We start from the raw sequence: 27343 nt of genomic DNA on the forward strand, positions 1-27343 counted from the left end.
CAGGGTTGATATTTCTGTTAAAATAGAGGCGCTTTGCAATTTCCATGAACACAAGCAGTAAACGAGAAAAAAAGCTCCATTCATTAGTTATACACGTGAGATCGACCGTCTTTTTATTTTCTTTTTTTTTGCACCTGCGGATCCATCCAGCCCACGCAGCACTGACCTTCCAAACGCTAAAAATAAAATAGCATTTAGCGTGCGTAAAGCACCGGTGTGCGCAGTCAGGCTTTTCAGGCTGGCGTTACTTCAGGTGCGGACTTATTGGCAGTGTTGAAGGTGCTAGAACCCTGCTCGCGCTACTGCCACACACGCGCCCCTACCTGCAATACACTGCTCAATAGCCTTCGTAGCTGCCGCGCACCTTCTCTGCGCTTAATCGCATGCGCTGCCGGTCGCTGCGCAAGTGTAGCCTAATGCAAGCATCTGCGCAGCAATTCGCGTTCAGCGCTTCGGAGTGTCTATTAGCCCTGCGTTATATGAAATAAACGCACGGCCTTTGTTCAGCTTATCTTTTGCTTGTGGTCGAGTTCATGTTAATGGGAGGATCACACAAATCAACACATTACAATGAACACAGATGCTGAGAGGTTATTTACCAGCAAACACGTCCAAGACGGCTTTAAGATATTTGCAGAGAAGGGAAAGACTGCCCGCGCGAAGGTTGCCTAATTGCCTATGAATTCAGAAGAGCACATGCTTTGTCGCATCCGCTTATGACACTTCGAGCCAAGTGTTATGTGCGAGTGCGCATGAGGCAGCTAATTGTTATGTGATGTGCACAGTGCTCATAACTAGAGTTTCATAGAGTGTTTTCTTGATTTCAAAAATGTCCACACATGCTTTAAAGATACAAAAAATACGAATAACAGAAAAGAAACGTCCATATCGAACGCACATTCTTGAATCTATGAGAAGGCAAGTTCCTGTGACGCGTGTTAATCAAGCCTATAAAAGTTCAGTGCGTACTTTTTTGTTTATTCTCCCCCAATGCAACCTGCATTCTCATGCAATGTTCATGTTTACGGAAGGCACATGAAAAATTTTCATTCTGGTGCAATATTTTTGTTCATGTGCTATATAATTCACACGCCTGGCCGAATTTCAAGCGCCAGTTCATGCGCGGGGCTGCAGCAACGTCACGAAAACGTGAACGTTGTCCGATGCTTGCCGAAATAAATTTCTGGACGAAAATGCATGCACAATTTAGCATGATGCTATCATGTCGGCCAATGAGCCGAGTCAGTTACGTTCGATCATTTATGGCGCGACTGATGTTGCGACGTGCGGGTGCCTAATTGCGTGGCACGTTTCGCATTTCATGCGCTGCGAGTAAAGCACCCAAAAACTGATTCTACATGGCATATGGCGTTAACAACGACCATATGGCAATTTGTGCATAAAAATTTGCCATCGTGGTGGAGCTGGACTCCTGCCGAAAGTTCGAAACACTGATAATAGTATAATCCTTAATTTTCTTTAATATCATGTAAACTTCAGCAGCGACACCCTGCACAGCAGCTTGTAGCAGTCAAGCCATGTCTTACTATATGTAACACGCATACGTTCCTTCAGATCAAACTTCTGTGCCATATACCTGGGTGACATTTATGATTCCGTGGCGGGAGAATAATGCTGCCATAAAAAGGACATAGAATGATACTAAACATGCGTTGGCCGCGCAGAAATATCGTTTTATTCTGCAGTGCGGTCATGGTTGTCAGTTTTCGGTAATAAAGAAAAGACCGAAAATTGGAGCTTTTATTGTTTTGGGGCCTCTCGTACGCACGTGCATTATTCTATAGCACTTCAGCAATCATTGTGCGGAGCCCTATAAGTACTGTAACAATGAACAGTACGAAATAAACATGGTACTGTCAAGCAGCAAATGTGAACAACCTGCCCTTCGTAACTTTCCAATTATCGCTTTCTCGGGCTGAATTAAATTGTGCCAACAACTTTGGTAACATAGGGCCTAGTTGACCTAGGTCATGTGACCTGCGTAAAGACATTGCACAATGCAAGTAACATGACGTACGGTTCTAAATACAAAGCAAGTTGGAAAAACATATATTTCGAGTTGCTTACGTACCTTGCAGTGAACAAAAGGAAACAGCACAGCCAAGATGCACAATCCGACAAAAGGCGCCGTGATTGCTGTGTTCACCATTAAAAGTATCTGCAAAGAATGTGATAAACGGTTTGGAATGGCAGCACATGGTATAGAAGAATATCACGCGGAAGACTATAACTGAGGAAATAACCAGAAGTCGGCGCTTTTCTACCACTGGACAGCTGGCACATCATCGCACGCAGTGTCATTGCAGAGCTACCAGATCGTATCAAGCGCCAAAGCAACAAATTAGGAGAAAAATCGCTACCGACGGCGCTCCTTCTACGGTTGTTACTTCGTCTTGCTGAGCGTGTCTTGCAGGCTGCGTAGTGTACAGGGTGTTTGACTTAACTTGAACCAAAGATTAAAAATATGCAAATACCAAGCAGCTGCACAAAACCAAGGTAATGATTTTTGCCGTCGCTTGGAAATATTCAGATTATCTTTTTTACATTCGACCTTAGTAGATAATAAGTTTTAATTATACTTTTCCACGGTTCTAGTTAGCTGAACATTTTTCAATGAGAAATGTGTAGAGCCACATGAAAAACTCCTAATACACCTTTCTGTTGCTGAATAGAGGGTACATAAAAGTGTTTGTCCGAGCGTGAACGAAGCTTGAAAATACACGCAAAGCCCCTCGAGCGGCCAGTCGTGCTCCGATTTCTGATTCCAGTTATCTGTTCCCAAAATTTCCGGCAATACACAATGGCGGTTAACTTATTTTTGCCTTCCAGTATTTAAAGAGACATTCGTTCTAAAAAGTTAGTGGATCATGGCAACATTAACATCGACTTCCGTTTTTTTTTCTGGAAAATAATGCTAGTTCCTAATTTTGTTCTAAGTGGCTGTGCCTTGTGAACTTAGACCATACATTATGTAAATTGCAACAAATGTCCAAAAGGTCAGTTATAAATGTGAGTGCCAATTCTCATTTGTTTTTTGTCAATTGTGTATATTCATTTTCTTGCAATGTAATGTATGCTTCACCGAGTACTCAAGCTAAAGAAAGCCGATTCTTCTGCGAGGTCTCTCCAAAAGATTATTCAGTAAGTTAACAAACCAATGAGGAGATAACAGAGCTTTAATATGCAATTTCTTGTGAAATTTGGCATAAATGCTGCAGAAATTCACGAAGTGTCGTGAAGGCCTTATCGAAAGGGTACTCTTAAAGAAAGAGTTTTGTCCCAACAATAAATTGCTTGTGGAAAGTTTGCAAAGACTCCAAGAATGATGCAAATTAGTATTACCATCCACATCGTCTTTTTCAAAGCGCACAAACTAACAAAAGCAACAGAAAGTCTGCATTCGTTGGTGCGCTTTGCAAAAATGGATACGTTCCAACTCCCCTGCTTTTCTATTGTTCTAGACTCCGCCTGTTACACAGATGAAAGGTCGATCTTCCGCGTTCTCTTCTACTCAGCGATTGTTAGAATTATACTAGGAACGCTTGGTTTGGGACGGTCGTGCGTTCACAAGGTTTCACTAGAAAAATAGAAAACTAAATTATTTACGCCACGATGGGGTCAAAAATGCTGGCTCCTGAGCAATAGCTGAGACGAAAAGAACGTTGCATTGAATGGAAACCTTATGACAGCTACGAATAATTTTTTCGAGGGGTTGACAGCAGTGACAAAATTTGAATTCAGTTAGACGGCATCAACTGAAAAAAGATAGATGAGGCGAGGCCAGGAAAGCACGGAGAAACAACGGAAAAGTCAGCTTCTTGTTTATGGCGTTACTTAAGTGCCACGGAGTTCTGTACCGTGAATGTGTAAGGCCGCACCAAGTTGATCAATTCAGCTTTCTTCATTGACAAGTCTACAGGCGTCTGAGAGGTCGTGTGCAGCGAGTGCGATCAACTTTCTCGAAGGGCGGGCGCGGGATTCTCCACCACATTTGTGCCCCTACGCTTCGGCAAAGCCAAAGGGTGGGTCTAAAAATTAATCTGCAGAAAACTAAAGTAAGGTTTTAGAGTCTCGGAAGAGAACAGCAGTTTACGATAGTTATTGAGGCACTGGAAGTGGGAAGGGAATGTAGTGACTGCGGATCGGGATCATGAGACTGAAATAATCAGAAGAATAAGAATGGGCTGGGGTGCGTTTGGCAGGCATTCTCAGATCATGAACAGCAGGTTGCCATTATCCCTGAAGAGAAAAGTTAATAACAGCTGTGTCTTACCAGTACTCACGTGCGGGGCAGAAACCTGGAGGCTTGAGAAAATGGTTCTACTTAAATTGAGGACGACGCAAAGAGCTATGGAAAGATTGATAGGTGTAACGTTAAGGGATAAAAAAAGAGCAGATTGGGTGAGGGAACAAACGCGAGTTAATGATATCTGAGTTGAAATCAAGAAAAGGAAATGGGCATGGGCAGGACACGTAATGAGAAGGGAAGATAACCGATAGTCATTAAGAGTTACGGAATGGATTCCAAGGGAAGAAAATTGTAGCATAGGGCGGCACAAAGTTAGGTGGGTGGATGAGATTAAGAAGTTTGCAGGGACAACACGGCCACAATTAGTACATGACCGGGGTAGCTGGAGAAGTATGGGAGAGGCCTTTGCCCTGCAGTGGGCGTAACCAGGCTGAAGATGATGAGGATGAACATACTTTCTGCATTAATATTGCGACGATTTTCGCCACGCACTTCCAACAATATGCCTCAAATGCATTAGTGCTCGCTGGATTTAGTGTTTGGTAACCTTATGGTCCCCCCAAATGGAAATTTGGGCGCCAGCAGCATTATTTTATGGATATGACGAAATTAAAAAGGAAACCGCAACGTTTCTGAAGGGCTTAACACACGAAGACTTTCAAACGCTCGTCTAGCCATATAATGAGCGGTTCAGTTTGTCTTGTCCATTTAATAGGGGAACATTGCAAGCGAGCGCAATGTTATGTCGCAAAGCTTGCAAACGTATCTTTCTTGAACCTAATGCACCAACTTCTGGGAGGAACCTAGTATATTCCACAGGCGATTACAAAAGTTTCAATAGCTCTAAAGAACAGAGTGCCTGGTATTTGCCTGCGTGTCATGAGCGTGAGCTGCTTTCTCGCGACAGATAGCTCCCCTGATGCAATTTCTCAAATACAGAAGCAATAACAGTGATCAATATGGTTTAAAAGGTTGAGTTATAAAGCATGGACAAAAAAAATTGAATGCTGACGCAAAGGCCGTTCGTTAGTTGTATGCCTACGCTTTCAATTTGAGAATCTTCATCAAACCACTCAGATTCCTCTCATTCTAAGGTAAAGGTCCACAAGCCATTGATAATTACATCACCGCAGCCAGTCGTAGAGAGCAGAAGAAAGGGTTCTAAAATTCTCATTTCAAATGACCCGCAAGACTACAGGAATTCCATTCCATCACAGACGAAAGTATAAAAATGAAAATAATAAATCAGTGATGTAGACTAGCCAAGGTATTGACGACTTTACAGAAAAGAAATTTTCAATTATTGTCAACGGGACACGTTGGATAGTGGCTTTAGCCACGAATTTGAGGCGCTCAAATAGGAAGCGCTGTGTGATGTTTCCGGCCAGTAATCAGTCTAGTAACCACTGCAAATTTATTACAAAATAAATTATGTTTCGCTAAATCGAGGTCTTGCTTCTGTTAAAATCATGGCACATTTCAGCTAAACTAAAAACAGCGGACATGTTCCCCATATCCATCAGCCCTAAATACAGGTTGTCGTCAATGCATGGAATATCCAGACTGAAACTCAGCACGAGCTTTCGCCTTCTTCTGTGTCTGTATATGGCGTTTCCTTTTACGAATGTTTACCACGTGATTAAAAATTACTTATTGACGATGTTGTGCGTGAGTATTGTTAAAAAAAGGGGGTTCTCGCCTGGTATTTATAAACGTCATTAGGCGTTGAAAAAGTGCTGTGGTTCAACACAGATCACTAAATATATGTATGACATCGTACATAATTGAGAAGGCCTGAAAGACAAATTAAGCTGCAGCACAGTCGTCGATCAATGCATCATACAGGTCAGAAATATTACTTTCTTCGTTAGTCCTTCTGTTGCCGCACATTTCGTCATTTCAGCATGACCCAGAAACGTCAGCATCCCCTCGCAACAATTACCATACCTATACTAGTGAACAGCTAGCCTGCCATACACGGACGCCGATTTTTCGATGAACTGCTGAAGTTACCGAACAGTTTAAATAAGCCAACCGATCCATAATTTCCTATCTGGCTGCACGCAGACGGAACGCTCACACAATTGACTAGGGTGCTGCATTGTGGCTAAGAAAATTCAGCCGATAAGAATAAGTGCTTTATAAGTTGACGTGGCTACCAATAAAGCCCCACGGCCGGGTACATACCTCCGCGTGTGCGTATCCGTGGCAGCTTTAGTCCTGCATTCGGTGCAGTGATCGTGTAGCTGCTCCTTTTTACGCGCCCGAATCAACCGCATAATTTAGAGACTGACAGTTTCGAGTTTCTGGAGGAATTTTCTTAAATGCTTCTTTCTAATTTTAATAATTTTGATGTGTGCCCACGTTCTCTAATGTCGCAATATATTCGCGGATAATGCGCTCTCCGTACCCGTCGTTCTGACGTGGGTCTGTCATTACCAAATGTGAAACAATACGCGATGTACTTTTGGTGAACCGCTAGAAGGAGCGCGCCAGAGCGGGAATGAAGCGTATTGTTAAATCCAGCAATAGTTATGGCACCCATTTCAAGGGCGGTAACAATATTCAAATGGCGCATCGTCTACAGCGCTATATTTAATGGCTTCCTTTCTGTTGCCTTGTATTCATTTGCAGAGTTGTTTTCTGCATGTTAGTCCTTCAATGGCGTTCCACACCTTCTATTATATCACTGCGATATCTGGTAAACGAAGTATTTACTTACCCTAGTTAAGGATCCCATATTCATAATAAGTATGCTGTACGCTGTCATCAACAAGCCTAGAATAATAGCTGTAAAATTTGCAATAAATTGGCATAAAGAAAGCAGCCACAACAGGTACATTGAATTTAGTAGAGAAATTGATGGGACTAGTTGGTGGACGTTCATGATTTTATTGCGCTAAGTGTTACATTGACGAACCTAAGGGAGATGCGCTACGTACGTCCGCGTCTTGTCCCTTATGTTCGTCAATGTAACACTAAGCGCAATATAATCATGAAGTACATTGAAATTACAGCTTCTCAAATTCCAATGCAACCTGCTAATTATCACGGGCACAAAAATTATTTATTCAATCAGACTCATTAGCATTTCCCTCTTGCCTTTACTAGAACTGATGAAAACATGATCACCTCACATACGAATTATTCCGGGAAATAATGATTTCGTTATAATTCACTAAACGAGAAAAATGTGCGATAGGTCGATGGGTCATCTGAGAAAGGACGTCACCTGCCTTATCAAAAATAAAGCAAGAAACAAGAAAAACTGAGCACCTTTCACTGATTGCGCACACCCAAAATTATAGTGGTTTCATTATTTTAATTGCTATTCTGCATATGCTCTAAACCTAATAAAGCCCTGCATAAAACAAATATGATAAAATGAAAGAGCGGGTGTGATGATGCGATTCTTCACAACAAAGTTTGGAGAGCGCTCAACCTTCGCCTTTAAGAGTGCAACGCTCCCGATAGCAATAAAAGATCCCCGACTACTTTTGACACTTCCGGCCAACAGCAACTTATACGCCACCGCAATGTATACCGTGAAATGCTGGTGGCGAAATCTATGCACGAAGACGAGCTTTCTGGAAGAAACAGGGCCTCTTACGTAGGCCGATGTTCTGTTACTGTTCCTCTCTTTTGATATTTAAGTCTGAGAATATTTAACACAAAAGGCATGCGCCGTCGCTGGTTTGTTTCGCGGCATTCGTTTTTCGGCTGCCAACCTCAACATCCCGAGGAATAACTGTGTAAAGAACGTCAGACAAGTTATAGGCAAGCTTAGTGATACAAGAACAAATTTAGTGCTGTATACAATACGCACGGTTCGGGATGATTTTCTCGGCCACGGACGTGGGCTCGTACCCCGAAAACAGATTTTGTGCAACACGGGGTCCTTAACACTATTTCTTTGAAATATCCGTGCATATGACCACCATTAGCCATGAGGTTGTGTCTGATAGCAGATGATTTCACACTATTTCATACGTGCGTAATAGATTAGGTATTAAGACCACATTTTAATGCATGCGAATGTATAACGAAGCGCCTTTCACTGCAGAACACAATGGGTTGCGAATACATACCAAGGATAAGTATAAATACAGTTTACTCAAGCACGGCTTAATGATCACGAGGGTCCTGCTAAGTTTCTTTCAGGAAATAACATTTTCACGCTCATATCTATGTCAGCAATATCTTATTTTCATCAGCATCCAAATATCCGAAATCTATGAAAGGCTGAACTACCAAAAAAATAAACAGGGCAAATGCTCTGTCAGCTACTTATGCTCTAAAGCAGGTAACCAAAGGGATGCCAGGGAACCACGACATGAGTGCTGCCGAAGTTAACCCCTTACGTAGTGCGGTCACGAATTCAACAGTGACCTGAACGACTTCCGTGCGTCCTTTCTCAAAACACTTTTGTCGAAATGGAACTGCATTTTACACCATACAACGGATTGCTTTTTTTGAGAAAGAATTCAAGATTTAGCAACGTATGGATATTGTGGGCCATGTGTTCGCAGGACGTAAGCTTGCTATCGCGATATTACGAACAGTTACAGGGTAAACACTGGCTGACATATGAAGGCTATTGCCACCGCTAAAGAGCATATTGTAGTTCAGTGGTTTAAGTTATCTGTAGGCTAACGCTTCAATTGTACATGTCGACTTCCATCAAAGAATGATGGTGTTTCGTTTGTATCTCCAAATAGTACCTGCAACGAGGCACAGCTCCCTTTTGTTTTGCTAATTGCGTTACACAGTACCTTCCATCACACATAAGGAGTAATCATCGCACTAAGCAGCAAAATATACCCAATTAAAACACTGCATAAGCTCGTTACCAACAAAGAGACATATGGCACACTCCATAGTGTTTCTTATTCACTGGAACCTTGTAAGAATGTTCTAATTATTTATAGAATGGTCTCAGCAGTAAAGGCGTCGTCTCATGAACACCATGCGAAGAAAATGTTTCGAATGCTTCAACTATAAGGGGAATTATTGCACCTGCACCCGGAGTTCGCTCTCTTCTCCGCTAGCGCGCTGGGATCTACACAAGGGCGAAAGCAACAGAGCGAAGCATGGGACAAAATGTTTAGGGTCGCAGCAGCAAGAGGGCTCGTGACGAAACACCGTGGCGGCTGCGGGAGAGAGGCTGCGCCACGCAGCACTGCGCTGCCATCTCGGAGTCCACGGGCAGCCGACGCAGCCACGCCCAGTGCAAAGGTGCAAAGTGATTTGCTGTCTGAGATCACAAACATACGCATTTTTGGATTTCTTTACCGTAAAATTGGGAAATCTGCATTAGTGAGAATACTCTAGCGATCGCAAAATCAGCAAATATACTCGATGGGCCAGTTGCTTTTGATGACGCGCCATGACGTCATTGCGGAAGCGAGAGCTGGTTTGTCGTTATTGTAACGCAGGATTTTAGATTCCCTGCTGCATGCAGTGCAGTTAGGTTTGTTTGTCTCACATGTTAGCAGCAGCCTCTGCGACAGATGAGAAACGTTCTCTTACTATTTTCAAGAAGTGTTTGAGGGCCTCTTGAAGAAATAAATATTAAGAGCTCTTGATTTGTGACCATTCAATAGGTGTATTAAAATTATTGGTCACTAAATAAATTACTCGGTGGGATATCTAAGTTAGGCACAAAGAAAAAAGAAAGAGGTCTATACTTAACCGGTGCTGCGTGTTATCAACACGACGTGCTCGTCTGCGCCTTTATATCCACGCGAGATGACGTCGACGTAGAGGATTGCTGTTTGTGAATTTATCACTGATGATATTGTGCTGGAAGGAGTAAAGTATTTTTCGTCAACAGTTGGTTATATGAAAAGTTATTCACATGAAATCGCAGTACCTATTTGAGTTTCTTGAAGCCACTCATAAACCATACGAGGGGTAAAAACTTTGAAAAAATATTGGACACATGCCAGATCAATTTTCACCAGAGCACTAATGCTGAAAGCGAGAAACATGACATCAAGGTTAGATAAACAAACAGAGTGACGACGAAGCCAGCAGAACGCTTCGGGTGGTTTTTCTTCTCTCTTCTTCCTACTCGAATCACATGCGGGTGTTCTGGTGATGTCATCGTACACACTAAACATTTTAACACCCTTAAGGGTGTAAATCAGTTTGTCGCCAGACGAACACCCTAAGGGTGCTGTTGTCTACACCCTACAGTTGGGGTGCCACTATAGCACCCTAAAGGAAGGGTGTCCAGCAAAATAAATTTAGGGTGTAAGGGTGCTCGTCCAAATTAACACCCATCTGTGTGGGTGTTGGAAGGGTGTACACCCTTTTATTTCTAGCATGTATGGAAGGCAGATTCGGCAGTACACGCCTTCAATTACTACTATGTACAGCGATCCTCGCGCAACTATTGCGTGTGCCAGAAGGTTCAAGTTCGGCTACCAAACGCACTGTCGAACAGCCGGCCTTGAAGCTTCGATGGGCATACACAACACCTATACGTGTGGATCACATTACATATTAGTAATTCATGGTGTATATTGGAAAACCTGTCTTCGCTGCACAAATACAACCTAGCAAACTTGACACTTTTGAGCATGTATATCAACACCAAGGTTATCACGATTTCCATATCCAAATAATATGCAACACAGACTGGTAAGATATATGCTGCATTTTCAAGAAAACGCAAATATATTTATTGCATGCTGCAATACAGAGTACAACATATACATAAATCACATGAAATATAAACATGCACAATCACCAAACACATCGGTAAGTACAAGAACATGTACATTCCCCACAAAGGTACCTAAAATATATGTATTGATCAAATCTGTTATTAGAGAAGAAACTATGTATAGCGGCACTGAAAGAGCCTGGGTTGATTCGCAGTGTTTTGGGCCACATAAAGGAATAAATTTTTAGTATTAGGCTCCAGTGAACGAAAATTCAAGTTTTGATGCCTTAAAAAAAGGCATATTGCAAAGGTGAATTAGGGAAGCAATTGAAATGCAGAGCAAACGCACAAGAAAGGCACGTGTTATTTTGTACACTAATGTAATCGCAAAGCATTATGAAAAGTTTGGAAAGTCGATGTAAAGCATAACTGGCCAACATTTTTCAGACTGAAACAATACTTTCCAAGCATAGACATGCTTTAAGTGAGGTTTATGCCAGAAGCCTTAGTGCTAATTTTCTATTTCCAACAAGATTACTTGAGCACAAAAAATACGTCAGAATTTTTTAGTGCCTACATAGTTTGTCCTCTTTTGTGAAACGAGAGTTCTCTGGGCTAAAGGTGCCGTGTAGCGGTTTTTCTAACTACAATACCAGTTTCTATAAATTTTTGTTTTGTAACTCTAAGGCACTGGTACATATACAATATGTAGTTTGAAAATAGGTTCTTTTCTTACTATAAATCAAAAGAGTGCATATTCCACATCTACTAGTGCCTGGGTGCAAAGTGCAGTAGGAGGCCTGATAAAAACAAACCACTGTTGATTAAACGATTTTGCTGAGCACAAAATGTGGACAGTGTTTTAAAATACATAGTAAATTTCTAAATTATTTGCACTTAGATGCAGTAATTCAAGATTAAGGCATGCTATAGCATGTGAGCATGCAAATTAGCAAATATGGTTTAATAAATTAGCCATACTCTGGTTACTAAAAGAACACAGGCATAGGCAGTCATGCAAAAGTTCAAGTTAAATATCACACTGTTAACATTTGCCAGCAAATGGCCGTATCAAACATTATAATTATACTGAACAAGGGTAGTTTCTTGGGATAGTTTGCAATTAATGAGATAAAATTACGTACAGCTTGAATGACAAGAACTGCGAGAGATGACAGACTGCGCTGACTTCCAACAATATTTAATTATGTTGCCACATGTGTATTTGTACAAAAGCGGGCATGCGCAGAATATGAGTCACAAGGGGTGTCTAACAGCAAGTGACTGTACTAAGAACATCGCCCTTTGAAAAAAATAAACATTATAATTTCTATCTGTTGAGATACAAGACTTCACTAGGAGTCAGCATGATAGAGGGATTACTAACGCACACACTAACCAGTTTTCTAGTGAAATCTGCTTCTATAGTTTCCCGGATGACCTGTGTCTCGCTAAAGCTTCCGTACCTTCAAAGAGGGGCACGCAGCCGCAGTCCCAGCAATGGATGCCGAAGTGGCCTTGAATAGTGTTATGGACGTTGTTATCGTGCTCTCCTAAATGATTGTTTAGGCGCCTGCCTGTCTGTCCAACAAAGTCAAATGAGATATTGTAAAGCTTTGCCTCCTTAACAGCCTCAATAAATCTTGCTCACACAAGATGCAACATAGCGTTGCTGCACAGGCTGATTGCCTTTCTTGGGTTGGCTACCCTTTGGCCTTAATTTCAGGCATAGCGGAACAGCTTCTGAAGTGCACAAAACATGATGAGCGCGCTCGGTCAAGGAACCAGCCGGTTGAAAGACACAGGTTTGCAGTGCTACCGTATGTTCATGTCTCCCATAGGCTAAAAAAGATTAGGGAACCTACAGAAATCGCAGTCCTTTTCTCAGCCCCGGAAAAGCTGGCAAGGCTCTGTAAGTGTGTAAACGCGCCTGAATCACGTCAGAGTTGTTGCTCTGCCGGGCACAGAAAACGTTTTGCGATGTGTGCAACGAATGTGGTTTCCCAAATTCCCATTTTGAGGCAGTAAATATATTGGACAGATAGGCAGGCGCCTAAATGATCGTTTAAGAGAGCACTATAACAATGTCAATAACACTGTTCAAGGCCACTTGGGCATTCATTGCCGGGACTGCGGCTGCATGCCCCTCTTTAAGATACGGAAGTTTCAGCGAGACACAGCTCACCCGGTAAATTATTGAAGCTGATTTCACCAGAAAACTGGGTAGTGTGTGCGTTAGTGGCCCCTCTATCACGCTGACCCCTAGTGAAATTTTGTATCTAAACAGATAGAAATTGTGATGTTTTTTTTTTTTTTCAAGTGACCATGTTCTTTTTACAATGACTTGCTGTCAGAACACCCCTTGCGACTGGCTTTCATTTTCTGCGCATGACCCCTCTGTGTATACACACACGATGTGGCAACGCAATAAAATATTGTTGAAAGTCAGTGGAGTGTGTCTCTCGCAGTCCTTGTCCTTCACGCTGTACGTCATTTTTTATACTGAACAGCCAATATTGATTCAAAATTAGAAAAATATAGTACACATCTGAGCTGCAAAAATGCAAGTGATGCAGCAAATGGCCTTTAGCTTTCCAAAAGAAAAAGAAATGTTCACGGTTAACCACGAGGTGCAGGGACTCCATTCTCTGAGCATCTTGACCAATAAATGCAGCGCATGGCATTGCTGGAATCTTGCATCCTGCATTAGCAAAATAAGAAGAGAATCATGAGAATTCAGCCCGTGCAATTACACACGTACTTTGCGGAAAAATGATAATTAATGTGACTGGGCAGAATGCACCGCTCAGGCAACTGGGCAAGACAAGTAAAAGGTAGGAGAAGTTTCTATTTTGCAAATTAAGGAATTGCATGTTACTGTGAATGCTAAACCACTATGTCATTGTGAACACAAGGTACATACAGCAGCAAAAACATAAATTTACAGTAGCCTTTTCACCATAGAAAATAAGAGTGAATAAAGTTTAAAGACTACCAATGACATCTCTCAACAACAGACATTTGTCCAAGAGTGTGTATGTGACCTTAATACAAAATTGACATTATGAAATCTGCAATATATCTGCATTACACTTTATAAGTACTGCAGGTGAGAAGCTTACGGGATATGGCACATTAAGAGTTAAATGCACAAGGCATTAAAAAATGACCGTTTTTACACAACATTATTACACTAGGAGACAAAGAGAACTGTTTTACAGAGTGTGCACACAAAATGAAAATGAGGGAATCCCCACTGGCATTCTCATTTGCCCTGAAATACATGCATCCAGCCCAACAATATCCAACTCTACAATGCAGTTTATTAGACACTTTCTGCATCCTAAAATTTATCGTGTATTTCTTATTTATTAATTTAGTAAGAATGGGCATTTTGGCATACTTTCCTCGAAAATTGAGCATGTGTGATCAACTATTTTTCTTAGAGCACGCCCCCTTCTTTCAATGGGTTAGCTTGGCAATGCACTGACAAGTAGTATTCCCTTATTTAAACTTATGATCCTTCCTCATGCTCCCACTTCATGCTCTAAACTGTGATGCCACTCCGATGCAGTTTATGTTAATCTGTGACTATTTACATGGTCCTTCTTTCTGTAGCCTCTCAACTAGAGCCTGAAATTTCTTGTCTCCTAGAACAATCGTTTTTCTTGCCCAAAACATATTGCACGGTTACCCCTCATAGGGGGTGGGGGGGGTGTACTGTATATGAGTTTTCACATATTCAATGAACCTCAGAGACACAACCATTTCTCATCCTGTGTTGCTACTACCCGCATGAGTCACAATGGTTGTAAATTGGCTACCTGCCCTCTCTCGCTTAAAAGTACATTTTGCATGTGGAAAATAACCACAAGCATCACATTTCATTGAATGAGTGCTCCTGTGCATGTTTTTTTTTCCGTCCTGTAATGGCTAAGTTCAACATGGTCAAGTTGTTTGAAAACTGTCTAGCCTCAACCAATACTTTGTGTAGTTTCAAAATTATGATACATTAATTTTCCAAACTTGTCCCAAATTCAGCACGAGACATTTTCATGATGCAAATGAGGTAAGGTTGTGCTCAGAGACTATGATAGGCCTGCTATATCCTGCAAAACTATGTGAAATGAAATATGCTTGCAATTTTCGTGAGCAGCTAGCTCAGTACAATTAGGCACATTACCTGCGGAAACGTTTTTTTAACGCTCTCGAGAGGTCCTGGTTTCTTGTAATTTCTTCAAATCCCTTGCAGTCTAGATTGCAATCCGGTGCATTTTGATATTGTATTCAAAATAAAAACAGCTGAAATTTCAAGGTTTTGATAATTATATGGGAATAAATTAACGGTAGAAGAGTGTAATGCAATGAGCAAATAACAAGCTCATTGCAGAGAGTAAACAAATATTCCTTTCCTGCAAATAAATTGGTAGCAGGAAGGTCATACGAAATTAGCAGTGAATGCACAATAAAGAATATGATGCTACAATGCCCCGGCATTCTGTGAATATTCTTGCACAAAGAAAATCCTCATTCAGCAGTCATACCTGCAGTATGGACTGTACCATCGGCAATATTTACAACCACACACAACTGCACATCATATCAAGCTTAGGCGGCCAAGGAGCCCGAGTTTTAAATTATAACTTGACTTATTATATTACACTACACAACTGTATCTACTTACAATGTTGTCTTCTCAACCGCTTTCAAGAAGACATTAACCATCTGTCTGAAGGCGAACGCAAGTGGCTTGCTCTTGATGGGGGGCGCCAAGGCTGGGCATTGTGAAATTGCTGCTACCATCTGCATGACCTGCGAGAAACGACGCTCTAAGTACAAGATAAACAAATGCTATTAGAGCAAAAGACAAGATCATTGGCAATGAGCCTCGTTTTGGTTTGAACGAGAAAAGCCAAGAATATGGACTTTGTGCTGCTTACTGAAGAAGCAAGCCTCCTTCCAGATGTTGCAGTCATGCATTAAGATTGTCACACAGCTGCATGCTTGTATGCTGCTGTCGCCAGTACGCCAGTATGCTTTGAAGTTTATTATTTCAAGTTAAATTGATTATTGTGTTTTCTTGCCAATTCTTGGCAAACAGACCAGCAATGAAATAGCTCACTTACACACATACTCCCTTTTGAGGAGAGAATTCACACACACGCACGCATGCATGGGCGCACACACACACACACGCACACACATGCTTCTACAATATGAGCAGCTTCCTGTGCTTGAAACACATACATTTTTTTTTATTCTGTGTCACTCCTACTGCTAAGGCATAAAAAATCCTTTGTGTTACCAACCCCAAACTCCTCAACCTACACCACCAGCTTAAACACTTTCTCGAGAGCCAGGACAAGCCTTCTAGCTTCCCCAGTGCTCCAAACTGTAGTTACGAATTTCAATAGGGCTATAGGCGACAGCTCTCGAAGGGCATGCAAATTACTCGGAGACCTAAAGCTTGTATATGATACCTCTAAAGCACAACGCTTCAAATTTTGAAAATTCATTAAAGCTCCTGAAGACAATTGCTATATACGTAGAACGTCTCGAATAACCTGCCGCTAACAATTTCAGCGGTTGTCTGCATCAAAAGAAATGTGGGCTAATGGGAAATCCACGTCTTTAAAACACACTACCAGATTTCTTAATCATTTATTTATGCTCTGGATGTACCGTTCCTTTCACAATAAAAAAACAAGGCTATTGATTTATCAGTGCATGGGAGGAAAAAGGACGAAGCGTATACTTGGCGCCTTCCCACTGGTCCTCCCGAGAAACGGCGCCTCTACGCAGTTGTCCAGGGTGGCTTGAAACCAAACTCGGCTTTCAGGCGGGAACATTCGCTGCACCAAATCGGAAGAGTTTTATTGCGAGTAAAACTACCGGCCTCATGCAATACACACGCACGCACACAAAACGCACCCACACGCACACACAAGTATACGCACTCTCAAAGCGCAGACACAAAAGCGCGCACGCGCACATTGATGAACACAAACAAGCACACATACATGCATGCAGGCAGACACGCTAACACGTGCACGCACACACAGCGACCCACAGACAACACACTCACAAAACACGTACGCACTAGACACGCGCAAACACGCCGGCCCATACAAACCGGCATGTACTGAACGCGCGCGCGCACGCACGCGCGCACACACACACACACAGCGAGCCGAGCGCACGCACGCACACACACACAAAGCGAGCTGAGCTGAGCGCACACACGCACGCACGCACACACAAATCAAGCCGAGCGCGAGCACGCGCACACGCACAGACAAAGCGAGCCGAAAAAATGCTGAAGGCGTCCGGCAAGCAGCAACAGCAGCAACAGCAGCACGCGACCGCATCAGGGAGAACCAATACCGCGTCGGTTCCTTCGAAAGGTGGCTAGGACAGTCCTTTTTCTACGCGACGCAAAAGTGGTCGACCACATTTAACTGAAGTGCGAACGACCGTATTACAAGCAGCCGCGCTGAACGCACAAGAGAATCACATCAATGAACGTTCAAGCGCTGAGAAACAAAGCGTAACTATGCAGGCGCACCACGCCCGATGTAGATTTGACAAACATTAGTCACACGGGACGCGATCGAGGTAGTTAACTTGCCCTAGTAGGAGTGCAGCTGCTCTTGCTCTTACATTAGCGAATTATGAATTATGCTACGAGATCACAGTGAGATATTTCTAAAGCGAACAAAACAAATACCAAATAAACGGGCACTTGCCTGAAAGTTTCCATCATGCCAGTACTACCGACCGGGCACGTTGCAACTTCTCGTTTCAGCCTTCGTGGATCCATCTTCCAGTGCGTACGAACGCTTTGCTTTGAAGTGGGGCACGAGTAATACACAAAGCATGGGCCACATCTTTTTCTACCCCGCGCGCAAAAGTAATCACACGTTTAAAATTACTTCGCACAGCGCGCGACGCGAACGCACGCGAAAACGAGCATGATGGCGCAGCTTCCGCCTTCCCGTCCTGCCGCGCGCCGAAGTGATGGTACAGCGTCGGCCGTCACTTCCGGTCGCTTTTCATTGGGCATGGGGTGGCCGCGCAAATTGAACGCTTATTCTGACAGGTTTGCTTGCTCGCATGGCCGCCTGTTTGCTGCTGCTTCGTTGTGGTCTCTAACTGGAGCGGTGAGGCGGGTAGTTACTACTACGTTTCGTGCGGGGCATTTTATTTTGGGGTGGGGGGCGCAGTCTGTGCTGCATCACTGAGGGTACAGTACACAAATCGGGACCGTGAGCGAGACGATCGGCGCTCTTCTGCTGCTGCGATTAGATTATTCGCTGCGTCCGAACGAATCAACTTTGCGAGGTCACAGCGTAGTTTCAGCGATATCATGGCTCGATAAAGACGCTCACATCTTGGTCGTGCGACAGCGACGCGTAAACATTCATGAGGAGACTGAAGACTGCGTTTGCAAGTGCGTATGCTCTGGATAAGAAATTCGGGTTTGAGAACTTCCAACGTGATCTCGCCTCTATAAGTCTTCTTTATGGATTCACCATGCAAATTGTATGTTGATGCCATTGTACAGCAGAGGCTCGTCCAACAGCACGTCCCTGTTTGTTCAGCAATGTATCCAAACAGCTTCTTCCATTTCACCACTTTTTGTTGGGCTATTAAGGGCACCGAAATATTAGTGCAGAATTGCGCAAGTTGCTCTCGTGTTTTCGCTCTGCTACTGCTGTTTTTCTAGAAGTGTTTAATTGCATGTTAATATTCCTGTGAGCACGAAAAATAATGATAATGGAATTGTAAGTGAAAGGGCGTTCTTTTTCTGGATGATACATTTTTGGAGTGGCCGTCATGCCAGTAACATCAGAATCCTTGAAGAAATATCGACAGTCACTTAGGAATGGGAAAACTTAATCGCTTCACGCATCTACACTTGCAATTGTCACGTGACCATAATACGTTAGTTCATACATTGTCACGTGTTCTTCACAATACTACCTTAATCTCCCGTAATCCACCGTGCTATAGTTTGTACGAACCTTAATGCAATTTATTCCACCCTTATTCACATTATTTCACATTATTTACCCATAATTGCTCATACTTAACGTTGTTGTATTTACTACCTTCTGTATCACTACTGACGTCATACAAGACGGTGATGACTTCACATTTTATTTATTTATTATATACATTCAAGGCCTAGTAGGCACAACAGAAAGAAGTGGTGAAAATATGCAATAATTGCAATGCAGCGCAAAAATAGAAAATCAAACCATAAGATAATTTGAACGGTGACCTTGAATTAGTGGTGTCACAAATTGAGACTGTTGAGGCGGGAAGGCGGTTGCATTCAGTGGCTGTTCTTGGCAAAAAGGAAGAATGGCACATCAATTTTGTGTTGATGGTCGATGCGAGACGAGAACTTGGTGTGGTGAAAAGATTTTCTTTACGGGAAGGGTTAAATTAGCATATTCTATGAAAAAGACAGAGACGAAAGTATTTGCGACGTAACCAAAGGTCAGGTTCACCTAGTGTTCTTTTCATGGACGTGAAGCTAGAATGAAGTGAATAATTTGAGAGAATAAAACGGGCGGCGCGGTTCTGAATGCTTTCTGAATGCTTTCAAGGGAAATGACAAGATTGGCATGAGCAGGGTCCCGTATGGATTGTTATTGCGGAGAACGCCACCTTTCCTACCTGAAAGGCCATGAAACGCTTTCGCATTAAAAATGCAATACATACACACATTGCTCAATGCGTGGACGTGTACACGTTACTCAGATTTATGCATCAATACGTTCAACACCCTTCAGGCATCGATTTAGCACCCTTCTTTGAGCAAAGTCACACCTTATGTGTGGTATCCACCCTTGTGATAGGGTGCTTTGGCCGAAAAGGGTGCTAAAAGGGTGTGGGCATGGGTGTAAATGCCGAAAGCACCCCTATTAACACCCATAAGGGTGTAAAAATGTTTAGTGTGTACTTTCAGTCGCCGAGAAACGCTTCGTATATGAAAGAAAATCACTTGAAACACTAAGGTTCGAAATAGGGACTTGTCGATTCTGAGCCAGGTATTTTCAGCGCATCGCCATTGCATGACCAGATGAAACAGTACTTCCACTTAATTATTTGACTGCTAGGAGTATATTATGCAGGTAGGTACGTAGTGCTGCTTTGATATTGTTTGTGAGTGCCCTAGTGTCATTAGAGCTATTTTTTTACAGTCAGGGGATATTGAAATGAGCGCTGGTCCGGATACCGATGCTGTGCTTGCCGAACTAAAAAAAAACTGTCCGCTGGCCATATCACAATAATAGCCGCCACGCAGGGCCTTAAACGCCAGTGCATGGCTACAAGTACTGCACTCGCCAACTTAAGGAAGACGTTAGCGGATCTAAAGGGCCATTATCAGAAACTAGTACCAATGAAAATCAATATACAGACTATACGGGCGGCTACCGAGCATACAGCACAGCTTTTTCACGCTCTGAACGCTCGTGTTGACGATGCAGAGAATCGCTCAAGGTGAAACAATCTTGTGTTTTACGGCCTTCCTGACACAGCAGCATCAGAAACTTCGGCCGCGTCTGAAGAAACAATTTTACGTCTATGGTCAGACCACCTGAACGTGCCACTTGAACCTCAAGATATAGAGCGAGCGCATCGTGTTTGTCGCTATTATGCTAATCGCCCGCGCCCACTAATTGTTAGGTTTAATCATTGTGAGAAAAAAAAATGGTGCTCTCAAATGGGCGCAAACTGAAGGGCACTGATCGCAGCATGGGTGACGATTTTTCCCCAGCAGTTAGGGACGCCCGCCGGCAACTTGTTACCTTTGCGAAAGCCAAATCTGTGTCATTTTCATTGCGCTTTAAAACTCTTTTCATTCGTTTTAAGCGCTACGTGTTCGATGACGCACCGCAAACAGCGAAATAAATATAGCAGTCATCACATCATCAACAAACCCATAGCGCCTGTATCCCTTTGAATAATTTATACTAACATACGAAGCTTCATTCCAAAACAAGAACGTGTCTAACCTTGTGCTGTCATCCAACAGCAACGTTCTTGTACTCACGTAAACGTGGCTTTGTAACGAAATCTATGACTCGGAAGTGATGACTGATTTCCCAAACTTCAGCGTCTTTCGAAAAGATCGTGCCTGGACTAGATGAGGAGGTGTGCTTATTGCCGTTAGTCAACAGTTATCGTGTTCTGCTATTCACATCACATCAGAATTAGAAATACTGTTTATTCTATGCCACGCCGCCCCACATTCTATAATTTTAGGTGTATGTTACAGGCCGCCTCGCAATAGCGCCGACTTTGCTCTCAATCTAAACAATGCACTAAATGTGGTTTGCTCTCGCTATCCAAGCCGACCTTCTTCTTTTTGGAGACTTTAACTTACCAGACATTGGTTGGCACAACACAGTACCCCCTCTAGTAAGCCAAACCGAAGCGACAGATTTTCTCGACGTTTGCCTCAACTTGAATCTGACACAACTCATATCAGAGCCAACGCGCGTCACCCAAGAGACTGCAGACATATTAGATTTATTTCTGGTCAACCATTCAGACAGTTTGCCGTCGATCACCTTTCTAAGAGAAATTAGTGATCGCAAGGTCATCCCTGCTCCTTTTCGCTTTGCTCCAGCTGTGCGGCAGACGCGCGAGAAAACTATACACTTATACTACAAAGGTAATTATGATAAAATACGTGAACATTTACAGAATTTTCTACTTTCCTTCCAAGATACGTTTCATAACTGCAGCATTCATGAAACTTGCCTTATATTCAAACAAACAATAAACAAGTTAGCGAACGGGTTCATATCCAAAATAACCTTTCGAACACATGAACAAAAAAAAACATTGGTTTAACAATTCGTTAAAATCACGAGAAAACAAAAAGAAACGCATGTATCGTGCCACAAAATTCAAGATGAACACGTGTGCATGGGTAAAATACTACGGTGCTGAACACGCATACCTATCAGGGATTCGCAAGTCGAAAGCTGCATTCTTTGATGGTGACCTTCGGAAACTTTAATCAATAACACAAAAAAGCTCTGGCAGGTTATAAACCCTCAAGAAAGGCACAGTGTAACACTTACCAAGAAAGGAGGTGAAGCGGTCGATGATGAAGAGTGCGCGAACATTTTTAAGTTGCTTTTGTCTCTGTATTTACAGAAGAGCCACCACGTCCCGTTTTTCTTCGCGTACTGATGCAACAAGCATTATGCCAAACATTACATCTTCGCCACCTGGTATCTCATCGTTAACTGACAATCTTAAACTCACATCGTCAGCCGGCGTGGTTAACAATAATTCGAAACTGTTAAAGAATACTAAACGTGTCAGCGTGGTGTTCCTGTGTTTGCTATTCTCGCAGTCACTTTCAGCTGGTGAAATACCATATGACTGGAAGGTGGGCAGGGTTGTTCCCATCCACAAAGCAGGCCACAGCAATTTCTCGCTTATTTATCGCCGCATTTCATTAAAGAGTGTGCCCTCTATGCTCATGGAATGCGAATTATGTTTGCTATTTTCTATTTATTAGGCAGCAGAGATTTAAACAAGAGTTTGTTAAAGATAACCTGAAAACCGTAGCTGCACAGGCATTTAGAACAGAACTCGGAAATTTTTTCGGGAACGGCCGAAAAGATAGATTTTATCGCTGAGAGCATTTTTCCTACGCCATCAATAGATATGCGAATGTCTCGCGTGGCCAAAAGATAAATATTTCCATCAAAAATGGGATTGTTACGCACATACAAAAAAACTAGAGGTAATGCTAAAAAAATATTAGACATGCTTACGTCATCATTACTAAATTATTGCTTGGTAGGCATTAGCGGGCAGTACTTTCAGTCAAGAGAAAAGAGAAAAGTGTTTAACAGCTGTGTCTTAACAGTACTCACCTACGGTACAGAAACCTAGAGGCTTACGAAAAGGGATCTACTTAAATTGAGGATGAAGCAACGAGCTATGGAAAGAAGAATCATAGGTGTAACGTTAAGGGATAAGAAAAGAGCAGATTGGGTAAGGGAACAAACGCGAGTTATTGACATCTTATTTGAAATCAAGAAAAAGAAATGGGGCATAGGCAGGACATGTAAGGAGGAGGGAAGATAACCGATGGTAATTAACGGTTACGGACTGGATTCGGAGGGAAGGAAAGCGTATCAGGGGGCGGCAGAAAGTTAGGTGGACGGATGAGATTAAGAACTTTGCAGGGACAACATGGCCACAATTAGCATATAACCAGGGTAATTTGAGAAGTATGGAAGAGGCCTTTGCCCTGCAGTGGGCGTAGCCGGGCTGATGACGACGATGATGACTTTCAGACTTCCTGTTCTTTTGGAAAATCAATGTACTAACTAGCAATCCCATTCTGCCTAACGCACCATTCATGGAGCTTCCATAGATACTAGCGCCAGAGTACCTACTAGCGAGTTTTGCTGGAAGGTGCACAGCCCCATCAATCTGCAGTGCTAATACTGTAGGTGCGGCGGGATCGTTCGGCGACATGTAATGGGGCATTGCGAGATAAATATTCTATATGTAATCAACACCGGATCGTTTCACGTCGTGTTATCTTTACTTGTACTGCACGAATGAGTGAATGCAGAAAGGACCTGGTATCCGCGGCCATATAGGTTAGTAAGGGAACGTTAAACTTATTCCAAGTATTTTTTATCCAGTACCGAGACGAGCTCTCTGTACTGCTCTGGCAACAGTAAATGTCAGTATAGAATTCTGCTGCTCTTACTATATAATCGAGATTGCTGATATTACCCGCCTAAATTCCGTACATATACATTGCCTCGTCGTATGCCAAGTTTTTGTCTTACTGATTTCACGTTGCGGCCATCTTTTACTGCTTCCTCAGTCTTTACCACGGTGCTATTTCGAATATCCCTTACTTTCTTCTTGTTGAACAGTTTTGACAATTCAATGAATTCTATAGACCTCTTGAGTTAGACGCCTAAATTCTTTGTCCCTTCTTCATTAGGTCCTTTGTTACTAGTGACAGCTTGCCTACTGATTGCCTAGGTGCCTTAACTCTTACTTCACCTGCTGAAATTAGTTTAGTTACGTTTTCATTCATTACTTCTATGTTGCCTTCGTCTTACTCTTCTAAAGCTACATAGTTGTTTGCGAGCACGAGCTTGAAATCATCTGCATTTACCCCTGCCGTGTCTAGACTGACCTGTTTCTTCTTCACTAATTTTACTCTTTCATCTATTTGAGAAAAATGCAAGAGCTCGTTTACCTACGGTCAGTGCACATTGTCGTACCTAGCAGTAACTAAGGAATGTATTCATTATTCGGAGTAAATTCCTGTCCGCGAATTCTACCAAAATCACTCCTCTAGTGTTCCTAGAGTCGCTGTCCTAATAGCGAATTGCTTGCTCTCTGGCTTGCTTTTCTGCCACTTGTGCATTAAAATCAGCAAAGACAACAGTATACTCAGTTAGCACCTTTTTCATTGCTAATTCAGCATCTTCCTAAAGCTATTCAATTTCTTCATGATAATGACTGGAGGTTGGAGGGTAAGCCTGTGCTACCTTTCTTCTTAATCGCCTGTTATCTTTATTACGACGACAGCCACCCCTTCAATAATGTTGTAGAATTACTCTATGTTGCCGGCTATGATTATGCGGATAAGCGATGTTACCACGTACTCGCCGTTATCTGGAAAACCTGTGTAGCACAGGACGTGGCCGCTAGTCAGCACTGTGTAACTCTCACCAGTTCTTTTATCCTAACTAAGGCCAATAATGTCACGGCAATGCCTGATAATTCCTCAAACGGCCTAGATAAGCTAGTCTCACTCGATAAGGTTCTCGTGTTAAACGTTCCCAGGTTCATTTCCAGTGGCGGCCTGTTAGGATCCAGAGATTTTTAGCACCCTATGCCACGTCGCAGGTCTGACCGATGCCTTGGTCAGGTGATTCGCAACCGCTGGGGACTGAGGGCCATCGGGTAATTGCAAGAGTCAGGAAGGTGGTAGTGGTGAAGCACTGCACTACTGAGGCCAATTCCTAATCTTCTGTGAGAGCTTCTTTGTTGAAGCCTTCCTAATTTGCTTTCGCCTTGACTAGTATAGCCTCACCGGCTCTCGGAAATTTTTGCGGGTGCAATCCGCCACCCTCAGCCTGAAAAGGTAGTAGACCGGACCAGGATTCGTACATAACCCATTCAAGACCAGCGTGACCATATGGTCACAGCAGTCTGCATAGTGGATTTCAATTAATTAGGATTGACAAAACGGCACCAAAATAGCCTTAGACGTGCCGTTTGACAGATTAGAGTTCCCTTTATGGATACCAAGTGGCAGCAGCTGTCAGTCGTTTTGTGGGAGCCCTTCGCAAAGGCGGGAATAAGTGATGCTCTGGGAGTAGCGTTGCCATACATTGCTCTAAGGGGGAAGCGTGTTTCTTTTTCACTACTTCTTTAAGCAATAGTCAGATATCTTTGCCTCTGTGTTGTTCTTTTAATATGTGACCTTCGATGAGCCTTTGTGAAAGATTAATGTTTGATTTATTCATGAACGAGCGTGTTATCTTACGCGTTGCCATATGGTCACGCTGAGCCTTTAGGCTACCTAACTTTTTATTTTTTTTAAACTGCATTCTCATCTCCTGCACGGCTACTGGCGCGTTCTCGCAGTGGATATTTCGCATTTTATTATCTGAATAGGTTGATGTTGGAAGAAATAGCGAAGATAGTCGTAAAGGAAGATGACGACGTGTCAGTGATTTATATCGAGCCGCCAGAGGCTAGCACCTATTCGGATGAAGACTCGGCCGATGAAGACTCAAGTGGGCTCATTGACAATCTATGCAGGTGTCAGCTCTGAGCCGGCGCTGAAACTGTTTTCTCTGACGGACGCAGCATTGGTGGATGCGACTCGGACTGTGACGGCCCCGGCGAGCAAGGTGACGGTACATCAGAGGTTTCTTCTGTAGTTGATGCGGCCATTCCTGCAAAATTATCCGCTGCTTCTAAGTGGACGAAGGGTGATCTCCAGATAAGCCTTGGCATATTTCCCGACCGAAACTTTGCTGCTTACAAGGACTTTTCACCTGTTGAGTTGTTCGAACTTTGACAAAGCCGTCGTGGAGCTGCAAGTCGAACAAACAAGAACGTATGTGTTATTTTTGAATATGCCCGATCCGGAGGTTACCAAAGAAGAATTAAGTTTTCTTGGAGTGCTAGTTTTGTGCGTCTATAACCGCTTGCCAGGGAAAAAGTGCTATTGGGGTAGTGGCACGGACATGCGAAACACGATGGCCTACAATGCTCTGCAAAGAAATCGCTTCGTTCGAATAATGCGATTGCTACACTGTGCCAAATGCAAGCCTAGCACTTAGTGACAAGTTGGCAAAGTTGCGTCGATTGATCGCACTATTGAATGCAAGGCTTCTGGAGCATTTTCAACCTGTGGGTCACCTGAGCTATGACGAAAGTATGATCGAGTATTATGGTCGGCATGGCTGTAAACAGTTTATGCGCGGAAGGCTTATCCACTTCGGGTATAAAGTATGGTGCCTAAATGCCAAGAACAGATACCTTGTAAACATCAAAGTGTATCAAGGCAAGCATGGTATCCGGGAACATCTCAAAAATATGAAAAGGACTTCGGAAAAGCAGCGGCGCCACTTCTTCAAATGGTGGAAGAACTCGCGGCAGAGACGCACGACTTTCCTTTCTTTCTCTATTTTGATAATTTATTCACAAGCATGCAGCTACTGAGGCATCTCAACGCACAGGGCTACGAAGGCACGGGCACAGTGAAGCAGAACCGTGTTCCCAAAGAGTGCCCTATCGCTTGACCAGAATTCGTCAAGCACCAACCTCGCGGCCACGAAGATGCCGTGCTGAGCGACAATGGGACAATTTTTGTCCGCTGGATGGACAATTCTGCAGTAACGATCGTAAGTACCATTCACGGCGTAGAGCCAACGTCATCTGCAAACAGGCACTCTCGTGTTGAGAAGAAGCGAATCAAGGTGGCCCATCCAAACACTTTTGCTCAGCACAAGTTTTATAGGGGGTACGGACCATATGGATGCAAATGTAGGCGCCTAGAGCATTGCAATCCGTGGCAAAACGTGGTGGTGGCCGATTTTCACTTGACTTTGTGATGTATCTGTCAGCAACGCTTGGGCGCTAATTCGTAGCACAGAGTTCAACGTCACGCAGGTGGAATTCCGCAGGCAAATTTCATAAAGCTACCTGATGCGATGGGACAATAAGCCTAGAGGACCTGTTCAACGCAGAATCCCAAAGACTACGGATGTCCTGAACGGTACACGGTATGACCAAGTGGCCCACTTTTTTGCACCAATACCTCATGGCAAGAGGTGGAGGTGTGCATGAGATAATTACAACAGCGTGGTGCA

The 27343-nt window shown here is 43.1% G+C and overlaps 1 protein-coding gene and 1 long non-coding RNA gene across 3 annotated transcripts in view; both read right to left on the bottom strand.

The window, feature by feature from the left end:
• Positions 1–27343, bottom strand: part of LOC142590571 (sodium-coupled monocarboxylate transporter 2-like) — a 183409-nt gene that overhangs the window by 20586 nt on the left and 135480 nt on the right. The window contains exons 9-11 of the mRNA XM_075702856.1: positions 9963–10072; positions 6993–7060; positions 2093–2179 (exon numbers count right to left, since the gene is read on the bottom strand). Coding sequence (XP_075558971.1) covers positions 2093–2179; positions 6993–7060; positions 9963–10072 — 265 coding nt within the window. The remainder of the gene's footprint in view (positions 1–2092; positions 2180–6992; positions 7061–9962; positions 10073–27343) is intronic.
• Positions 13272–17866, bottom strand: LOC142590570 (uncharacterized). Of its 2 annotated transcripts, XR_012830188.1 has the most exons (4): positions 17687–17866; positions 16696–16792; positions 15625–15752; positions 13272–13641 (listed from the first exon to the last, which is right to left on the bottom strand). It is a non-coding gene; the product is annotated as an uncharacterized LOC142590570 (long non-coding RNA). The 2 variants fall into 2 exon arrangements; XR_012830187.1 differs by lacking the exon at positions 16696–16792 and having other exon boundaries at positions 13273–13641; positions 17687–17863.

This window comes from Dermacentor variabilis, chromosome 8 (assembly GCF_050947875.1).
Source record: "Dermacentor variabilis isolate Ectoservices chromosome 8, ASM5094787v1, whole genome shotgun sequence".
NCBI lineage: Eukaryota > Metazoa > Arthropoda > Arachnida > Ixodida > Ixodidae > Dermacentor > Dermacentor variabilis.